We start from the raw sequence: 10036 nt of genomic DNA on the forward strand, positions 1-10036 counted from the left end.
GTTTTTTCAGTTTCTAAGAATATATTTATCTCAGAAAATGAATGCTAGTAAGATCGTACATGTGTCACAATAGTATATACACGCACATATGTGTAAGCTAAGACCAGTCACCTATTTTGTTTAAAACACAGCATGGTTGGAAATGTCCCCTGAATGGTAAAATGCTCTTCTCAAAGATACCTAAGCAAAAAAAATAAAATAAAATCCTTCTGATTGACCCTGGCCAGTCAAAACAAAGCGGACTTTCTCTTTAAGAGCCTCTGAAAGGGGTTGGTGTCATACGAGAGGAGTTGAGAGAGGATTGGAAATTCAGGTGGCTGACATCAGGGCAAGACCTTGATGTTGAAGTGTATTGAATGTTTATTTCTTCGACTTTACGTTTTTCATCAATCATCTTTATTTCTCTTTAGTTTCATTCATAAGATTTCTGAGATATTTGAATAAATTGGCAAAGAGCAGTGTTTGAGGACCTTAATCTCAGTCCAACTTTTATACTTTCAGTACACAGGTGCATCTCAGTAAATTAGAATATCATCAAAAAGTTAATTTATTTCAATAATTCAATTCAAAAAGTGAAACACGTATATTATATAAATGCATTACAAAGAGAGTGATCTATTTCAAGTGTTTATTTCTTTTAATGTTGATGATAATGGCTTACAGCCAATGAAAGCCCAAAATACATTATCTCAGAAAATGATACTATCAACACAAAACAAATGCAATGGTTTCCTAAGCCTTTAAAATGGTCTCAAAGTCTGGTTCAGTAGGCTACACAATCATAGGGAAGACTGCTGACGTGGTAGATGTCCAGAGGGGAGTCATTGACACCCTTCTACTGTATCCAAGCATATTAATTGAAAGTTTAGTGAAAGGAAAAATTGTGGTAGACAAAAAAAAAAAAAAAAAAAAAAGTATTGTCAAAAAAGGCCATTCAAAAATTTGGGGGAGATTCACAAGGAGTGCTACAGGAGTCGGTGCTTTAAGAGCCACCGCACTCAGACATATCCAGGACACCGGCTACAACTGTTGCATTCCTTGTGTCAAGCTTCTCCACAATGCCACAAGCGTCTTTCCTGGGCCAAAGAGAAAAAGGACTGGACTGCTGCTGAGTTGTCCAAAGTCTTGCCTTCAGATGAAAGTAAATTTTGCATTTCATCTGGAAATCAATCCAAGCTGCTGGAGTCTAGTGTGAAGTTTCCACAGTCAGTGATGGTTTGGGGAGCCATGTCATCTGCTGGTGTTGGTCCACTGTGTTATATCAAGTTCAAAGTCAGCGCAGCCGTCTACCAGAAAATATTACAGCATGCCATGCTTCCCTCTGCTTTCCAAGCTTTATGGAGATGTGGATTTCATTTTCCAGCAGGACTTGGCATTTATCCACACTGACAAAATTACCAGAACCTGGTTTAATAACCACAGTATCACTGTACTTGATTGGCCAGCAAACTCGCCCAACCTAAACCCCATAGAGAACCTATGGGGTACTGTCTAGAGGAAGATGAGTGACACCAGACCCAACAATGCAGACGAGCTGAAAGCCACTATCAAAGCAACCTGGGCTTCCATAACACCTCAGCAGTGCCACAGACTGATCGCCTCCATGCCGCGAAGCAATGATGCAGTAATTCATACAAAGGAGCCCCGACCAAGTATTGAGTACATACTTTTCAGTAGACCAACATTCCTGTATTAAAAATATTTTTTTAAATTGGTCTTATATAATATTCTAATTTTCTGAGATAATGACTTTTGGGTTTTTATTGTCTGTAAGCCATAGTCATCTACATTTAAAGAAATAAACACTTGTAATAGATCACACTGTTTTGAAATGTATCTATATAAGTTTAATTTTATAGATTTATGATATTCTAATTTACTGAGATGCACCTGTGGCACTTATAGCTGAGGGCTATAAATCACTTTCAAAACTAAGTTAAAAGCCAGTCTGACTGCATTTGTGTAATGAGGTCGCAGTCCATCCTTAAGCAAGTGAAACCAGGAAGCATGGATAATGGAATTCATTGAACAGGTGAAGCAGTGTAGAGCTGAACCATCCCCCCTGTTTTTGGTTATTGTTAGAACGTAAAGCTGTGGAATTGAGCCTCGCCAAACCAGCTGATCCAGTCTGTAGCTCTTTGATACTGTGGGCTATGTGGTGGGGCATGGGGAACTAGTGGGAATCATGATATGGGGACAACAAGGCTACATTGCCATGTTTAGCAAGTCTAAAAGAGTTTAAAATACTGCTACTAGCACTTTACAGTAAACAGTGGAGCTAGTGTCGAGAGAGACACACCCTGTCCTTTCACATTGACACACACACACACACAAACTCGAACCTGAGGAAGGTGAGGTGCGTGACGTCACTCCACATCTTCCCGGCGTCAGTGGAATTAACATAGGAGGAAAACGAGTTTGAAAAGACGTTCAGAAAGTGTATTTATAGCTGTACGTGTGGAGACGGGTTCAGTAAAACTGAGAGAGGCTTGAGAATCCGCATTTAGTCGCTGATTGAAAAGTCAGTGTGGAAATAATGCTTCAGTGTTTTTCCGGAGCCTGCTGCATGCGCGTGATTGAAGGGAACAGGTCGACGTGGTATTTTTTGCTCCTGGTCCTAGTTTATGTTCTGTACCTGGTCTTCGGGGCCGTGGTCTTCTCCCTGGTGGAGTCACCGTACGAGGACTTACTACGAGAGGAGCTCGCGAATGTGAAGCAGCAATTTCTCCGGGACAATGAGTGTCTTTCTGCGGAGAGACTGGAGGAGTTTCTGGCTAAAGCTCTGGAGGCGAGTAACTACGGCGTCTCGGTGTTAAACAACACCTCGCTCAACTACAACTGGGATTTTACCTCAGCGCTGTTCTTCGCCAGCACCGTCCTCTCCACGACAGGTCAGCAGCAACCACCTCCTCAACCCCTTCAACTCGACTGTCACTGTTTTCACCAGCACAGACGTATATTTTAATCTGTTACACCTTTACGATTATAGGGAATCACACAGAGTACACAGCCTGGATAACCATGTACATGTATAGTGTGTGTATTCTGTTTAAAGGGTTTCATTTAGGCATATAACAAAACATTTATAGGTTTAGTTATATAAGGGCAAAATCCAACTGTCTGGACAAAACAGTATTTTGCTTAATAATAAGACAGTATTGTGATATTCCCAAAACAATATGTATCACATTATTTGTTTTTCTGATGTTTGAGGCTATCCAAAATAGCAGGCTGACCATTTTCAATGCCAAAATAATATTGTCATGTGTCCCTACATTATTTATTACCCTTTGCAAACTAAAATGTCATGTTTTATGTAGGTTTAACGAGACAGGTTGTAAAAATAATTTCAAATATTAATATTATACTGTAATTCTGTTGACGTATTAAGGTACTCAATATCCGACTACATTTGAACTTGATATTTTATATAATTAAAAGGCATTGTGAAGGTTTAAGAACCCACCCATATAACCCCACTGTTCTGTTAACATATTTCTGATGGTGCTGCTATTTATGGAATGTCAAGTTTTAGAGCTTGTTTCAAATCACATTTTAAAGCTTTATTTAGTGTAATATAATGGGAGCACCAATGATCAATAAATCAAGCCATTCTCCCCAGTCCAAGGTCAACCCTCACATGGCATGCTGATCAATACTCTGCTAGGACATGTGCAGGAGAATCCTCTTTCATTAGCACACAATGAATAGTAGCCAGTGGAAGCAAAATGTGAGCAGTGTACAGTCCCGCAGTTGTGTTGGAAGGGTGAGTGTAGGACAAGAATGTGGCTGGCATAGTGTTTCCTAGGTTTCAGTTACTGTGTCCATCAGAGAGATCAAAGAGGGTTGTCCATAAACACACTGTTCTGGCAGACACCTAGTTACCAAGCCAAGTAACTCCACACAGATACAGCTTTGTGCTAGATCCAAGTTAGATTTACTTAATGCAGTTTTTTTGGGGTCTCCTCGCATTCAATTTTTTTAAATCCCAGTTCCTAATATAAATATTCATTATATTCTATTCTATATAAGCTGGGTCATGTGTGATTGATAGTAGGATAGAATACAAATAAAGAAGCAAAGGGATCAAAGACAAGGATGAAATAGCATTTAAAGGATGATTGACAAACAAAACACACAATGACACAAAATACATCCCATATACATTAACAATATTTATAAACTGTCACTCAGCTCTGCAAACTTTGCTTCCATGATCACTTTCTCAAAGCTCCGTGGCATTTTAAGCCACTCATGATGCTGAAGGCCCTCTGGAAGAGATTGAGGAACACTTCAAATGCCAGCTCATCCTGGACATGTTTCTTAAAGTTACGGTAGCTTGGGCAAGTGCTTGACTGAGCCACTGTTATGAATGGATTTTCCTAGGATTAACCAGTGTTAGTGCCTCTTACTGAATACCAAACAGGGTTGTGTGGCTGTCATCTCTTTTCCAAGGCGCCACAGCTCTAGTTGCGCCAAATGATTGGTGCCTGCACTGTCTTTGCCTTCAACTGGTGTGGTGTGGCACCGTTATGCCCCCTCAGGAGCCACTGACTTTGGCCTTTCGCTGGGCCTTGCACTCTTGTTCACTGAGCCTGGCCATTGTTGTGTTCAGCCCACTACTGGTGATGGAGATTCTGGCCACAACTGTCCTTGGCCATCAGTTGGGATCCCTGCTCGCAGGGTTTCCTGACCATTTTTGCTGTCTTCAGCTCCCAGGTGCCACCATCTGTCTTTTGCTGGCTTGCCACTCGGCTGTGCTTGCTACTCTCAGTTAACATTGCTGCAGCACACCCTAGGCACAGAGCTCCTGTTGCCCTTAAGTGTAGAGCTCTTTTGGGTCTGTTGGGCCGGTGTATGGTTAGCTCAGTCAGACTGATGGCAGACACAATGATTTATGATGTAATTCTGTTGGTTCTGACTTCAGTCAACGCAATTTGCAATGAATTTGCAAAATGAAATTGAAATGAATAGATGTCCAACTGTATCCCATTTCTGACACCACTTAAATGAGGTTATAATACAGCATTTTTCGGGTTTATATATAATTTAATTTAGGGTATATATATATATATATTGTATAAAAATAATATTTCTCTGTTTCATGTTTCTGTTCAAATGTTTTTAATCCCCTAATCTTGTTTCTTCGCAGACCTTGAAAACACAGTTTTTGTGAAATGTACAGTGTACTTTAAAATCCTAACACAGTTTTTATTCTTGTTTTAGGTTATGGACACACAGTGCCTCTATCAGATGAGGGTAAAAGCTTCTGTATTGTGTATTCTGTGATCGGAATCCCCTTCACTCTCCTGTTCCTGACAGCAGTGGTGCAGAGGATCTTGGTGTTTAGTACTCGCCGGCCTGTGGAATATGTGCAGCGACGCTGGGCCATGTCTAAGTCTCTAGTGGCAGGTATACATGCAGGTTTCCTGGCTGCCATCATGCTCTCCTGCTTCTTCATTATCCCTGCTATAGTGTTCTGTGTGCTGGAGGAAGACTGGAACTTCCTTGAGTCTTTCTACTTCTGCTTCATCTCACTCAGTACCATTGGCCTAGGAGACTACGTACCAGGAGAGGGCTACAACCAGAAGTTCAGACAGCTCTATAAACTGGGGATTACAAGTGAGTAGAAAACCAGAGTTTCTAATAATACAATTTTTGGTCTTTGGGAAACTGTTCAGTTAATTGTGATATCACTATGGATTTCCAAGCTCATTCCAAGCATATGTTTTATGTAAATTTCAAATTAAACTATATTTGAAATAATTTTGAATATAAATTAATAATAGTGGCAAATTATTCTGTTTTTGTTTGTGTGTATGGCATTAAACCACATACCTTTCCAAATATAAACAGCTGATAATGTCCTGAATATTGCTAAAAGTGAACCATTTGTTTATTCATAACACTATACATTGTTTTGGAAATTGGACAAATACCTGAGGGTCTGTTAATATTTTGAGGGCAGGCCAGGTTTTAGCTTTTGTTTGGAAAACACTTCATGAAATGTGTATCTTTTTATTTTCATTTCCAGTTTATCTGATGCTGGGTCTGATTGCCATGCTTGTGGTTTTGGAGACATTCTGTGAGCTTCAACAGCTGAAGAAACTGAGGAAGATGTTCTATCTGAAGAAAGAGAGAACTGAAGACCAGCTTAATATTGTGGATCATGATCACCTCTCCTTTTCCTCTGTGTCTGACCAGGCAGCAACATTCAGAGAATATAAGGCTGATCTCATCACAGATACTTCCCCCATTGCAGCCAGTGACGGCTCTGTGATCAGATGAGGCTCCTGCATCAACAAATAGGTTTAGATTTTATAGATAGTGACCGGTTGCTTCCAATCTGTAGAGAAGTAGACATGCATCAATTTATATCAGTAATCTCAAGTTATATTTGAGCACTGTTGGAATCTATACATGAAAATGATATAACTGTTAAAGGTATATATATATAAAAGTGAGCAAAGAAAAATCTAGGTTTAGTATAAAGATACCATGGTTATAACTTATTTTTATTATATTTTTAAATGTACAGATCTGTTTGTGCTTGAATGTGTAGTCGTAGTGTACTCAAAGCATTAAAGGGATTTAAAGGGATTCTTTGCAAAACAGGTGTGGGAAGATTCTACACTGAAGATTGTGAATGTGTTGATCAGGAATCATTGACCGTTACTGATCATTCCAAGAAGGTGTGATTGGAAGTGATCCTTTGCCTTGTGTTTACTGTAAATATTGCAAACTCCTTATTTCCTTTTTACCTGAACCATGCTATGATGAGCTTTAAATATACATCTACAAATTCCATTTCCAAAAATGTTGGAATGCTGTGCAAAATATAGGCTAAATAAAAACAAATTGCAGTGACATGCCTATCATTTAAACCCTTTATGTTACTTAATATGGTGCAAAATCAACATTTTAAATTATGAAACTAAGAAAGTTTTATTATTTTTTTAATATTTGCACATTTTGAGTTTGATGCCAACAACATGTTCCAAATAATTTGAGACTGGGACATGTTTACCAGGGTGTTGCATTACCTCTTCTTTTAGCACTCTGTAAACCTTTGAGAAACTGAGGAGACAAGTCAATGTAGTTTTGAAAGTGAGATGTCTTGCATGTTATAGGATTTCAGCTGCTTGATATCTCTGGGTCTGTGTTACAGTGTTTTTTGTGTCATATTTTGCCAGTTGTAACTGGATTGTTGTAGTAAGGAACCATGCAGAATGTGGATTGGTCTTGCCTTACTGAAATAAGGCATTTTCAGAAAAAGATATATATTCAAAACCTATATATCATTCAGCATTAACATCCATTGTGGACCATAAAATGAAGGAGTCTGTCTTTTGAGCTGTGCACTTACAACAAGCCGGATGGTCCTTCTCTTCAGTATTTGTAGATTTTAACTTGTATTTGTGGATGCAGCGATGAACTGTGTTCACAGATAGTGATTTTGGGAAGTGTTTCTGTGATTCTTGAATTGGTCCACTATTTGCCTGCACAATCTGAGGAAGATGAAAGACTCTCTGAGATTTTATTTTTCTTCAGGTTTTGCATGGTATCCAAACTTTTGTGGACTTGGGATTTGTGCGTTAGTGTGGAAATAAACAAATTGTAAAATACAGAGTGAAACTCTGAGCGAGTATGGACAGGTCCTAGACTTATTAATCTCAAGCTGCTCTTAATTAATGCCATTACCCATTTAGTGCCGCTTTATATGTTCATATTGAAAACGACATTTTTCATTGTACCTCTGTTTTGTACGTCAGGAACGATCTGGAATCATTTGCAGCCATGTATTTTAAATGTATGTAAATGAGAAGATTAGATTACTGAACAGTCCTGCATGTTTGTACAGTTAAGTAATTGTTAAGACTGTTATGTTGTCAAGTACAGACACCAATATGTAACTACTAAAATAAAAAAAAAAGTGTTACAGGTGAGATTGTATGTGAATTCTCCTCCTAAAATGAAACAGCAATGATTTGGGTTGAAATACATAGCAGAGGCCAGTGTTTCCTTCACATTTATAGTGTCAGGTAATCTACTAATTCAAGAAGATAGTTTGTTAACCAGCTTCAGCCTTGTAAAATAATTAATTTAGGCTTGCATCGAAATTTCAAACAAGCTAACTTGGTAAGCCAACATTTAATGTGCAATGGATGTTAGAATACGAGGATTACGTCAAACATCAGCTACCTTTTCTCATTAGAGAGTTATGTTTGTGTTTTTATTTCATCTGGTAAGGCTATTTACACAGACATCTACACTAGGGTGACCAGACATCCTTTTTTGCCCGGACATGTCCTCTTTTTTAGACTTGATGTCCAGGCGGAATTTCACAAACGTCCGGGATTTTGTTTTTCTATAGTTTACATAGAATTTGGAGAAGCGTTTCGTTCACAAACTAGTCCCGCCCTCCCCTACTCCGATTGGTTTGCTTGAGTGAGAAGGGGGCGTGGTGAAATAGCCTAAAATCTTCTGATTGGACGGCCTGACTGTAGAGCTACCGTTATTGGTCGATAACCTTCTCTGTAAACATTTAATTGGTCAGTCTGCACGTCAGTAGTCCTAAGATATTTTTATAAATTTTTAGTAGTTTACGCTTTTTAGTACATTGCTATATTTAATAAAAAAAAAAAACCACAAACATACATTTTGATAGATTCAGTGTGAATGAATTTGGGTTAACTATCGCTACCTCACAGACAAGGGAAACAGTTTAACTATTAATGACTTATGCATTTAAAACATTAACAAAAGCTTTGGTAACATACTTGTTTCACCCCGTGAAAAAATATGAATATGCAGGCCCAAATATTTAGTTTGTGTTGTTAATAACCGGAAGACTCCTGGGTCTATTACGCTTTCCTGCTCATGTCAAAGTTACTGCTAACACAATTACTGAAATTGTAAGCTTCGAGTCTCAAAAATTATAATAATCAATAAAATACAAGTTTATGATTCTGATATTGACGACGTGTCATAAATGTGAATAAAGTATGCAGGCAGAATGACTAGTTTTTCTTCTGTGAAATGTTTCTTCTGACCTAAGCTTTCTCTCAGGTTGAGTTTAGGTAGACGGTGTTTTGCTGCCCCACTGTGGCCACTGACAGATTTCACTGAGAGGCTGTCTTGTTTGGGTGGACGGCTAGGTCATTGAGGCCTTGTCTCTGTAGTATGTTGACAGTGTACCTGTGGAGTACTGTTGACAGAGATGTTTACACTGCTGGGAGGAAGTGGATATGATGCACTCTAATAGCTGTGTTGAAAGTGAGCTGGGGAATTACAGCATGAACAGTGTAGAGCACAGTATTATTTTATCTCTGACTAGCCTCAGATATCAGGATATATGTATTATGCATATATATTTTTTTCTCTAATCTCTTCAGAAATATCTGGAAAACGAATAATCTTCAATAATCTTATTTTTGGTCATTTTAATTAGAATTTAAATAAACTAAAGTATACTGGGTTTTGCACAGCACTATAACTTACAGGCAGAAATGAGTGAGCCCTAAATTGAGAAAGTTGAGCAACACTATAACTGTAAATGTAAAAATGCTGGACTGTTGGTGCTCCCTTATGCAAATATCTACCATCTCAGGGTTCCTGCAGTTTTCCCCAGTGACCTTCCTATTAAACCCACTCTCCCAGGCTTGGATAAAGAGTGTGCTAGACCTTTAGTGTCAATGGAGCCAAATATATGCAGAGCAAAGCTGATTGTCTATCCCCATGGCATTCTTCATCTAAAGGTGTCTAGTATTCTTTTATTGACTAGAACTGGCAGGGGTTTTGCCTGACTAAGCACAGGTCTCTTTAGCGAGGCTTGCAGTAGGTGGAGAAGGTTCTTCCCAATCGATGGATGCCAACCCTCTACATCCTGCCCCTCCCCATACTTCATACAGACACAAACACACACCCACACACCGACCCACACCCCCCACCACCAACCATCTTTCAAAATCTGGCTGTGGACAGCAATGCTGCCACACTGCAGGGACGAGATCCCCACGCATGATGAACCGGCGCA

The 10036-nt window shown here is 39.0% G+C and overlaps 1 protein-coding gene across 1 annotated transcript; it reads left to right on the top strand.

Moving 5' to 3' along the window:
* Window positions 1-2034: 2034 nt before the first annotated feature.
* Window positions 2035-8210, top strand: kcnk1a (potassium channel, subfamily K, member 1a). The gene is made up of 3 exons (XM_066662686.1): window positions 2035-2891; window positions 5227-5622; window positions 6035-8210. Exons 1-3 carry the CDS (start codon window positions 2537-2539, stop codon window positions 6286-6288), a joined length of 1005 nt encoding a protein of 334 aa, XP_066518783.1. The 5' UTR covers window positions 2035-2536; the 3' UTR covers window positions 6289-8210.
* The last annotated feature ends 1826 nt before the right edge of the window (window positions 8211-10036 follow it).

This window comes from Hoplias malabaricus, chromosome 3 (assembly GCF_029633855.1).
Source record: "Hoplias malabaricus isolate fHopMal1 chromosome 3, fHopMal1.hap1, whole genome shotgun sequence".
Classification (NCBI taxonomy): Eukaryota; Metazoa; Chordata; class Actinopteri; order Characiformes; family Erythrinidae; genus Hoplias; species Hoplias malabaricus.

Excerpts from the sequence above, each read along its gene's own strand:
- kcnk1a (XM_066662686.1), top strand. The coding sequence starts at position 2,537 with ATGCTTCAGTGTTTTTCCGGAGCCTGCTGCATGCGCGTGATTGAAGGG. Across the intron at positions 2,892-5,226 it reads CACCGTCCTCTCCACGACAG|GTTATGGACACACAGTGCCT; the intron begins GTCAGCAGCAAC and ends TTCTTGTTTTAG. Across the intron at positions 5,623-6,034 it reads CTATAAACTGGGGATTACAA|TTTATCTGATGCTGGGTCTG; the intron begins GTGAGTAGAAAA and ends TTTCATTTCCAG.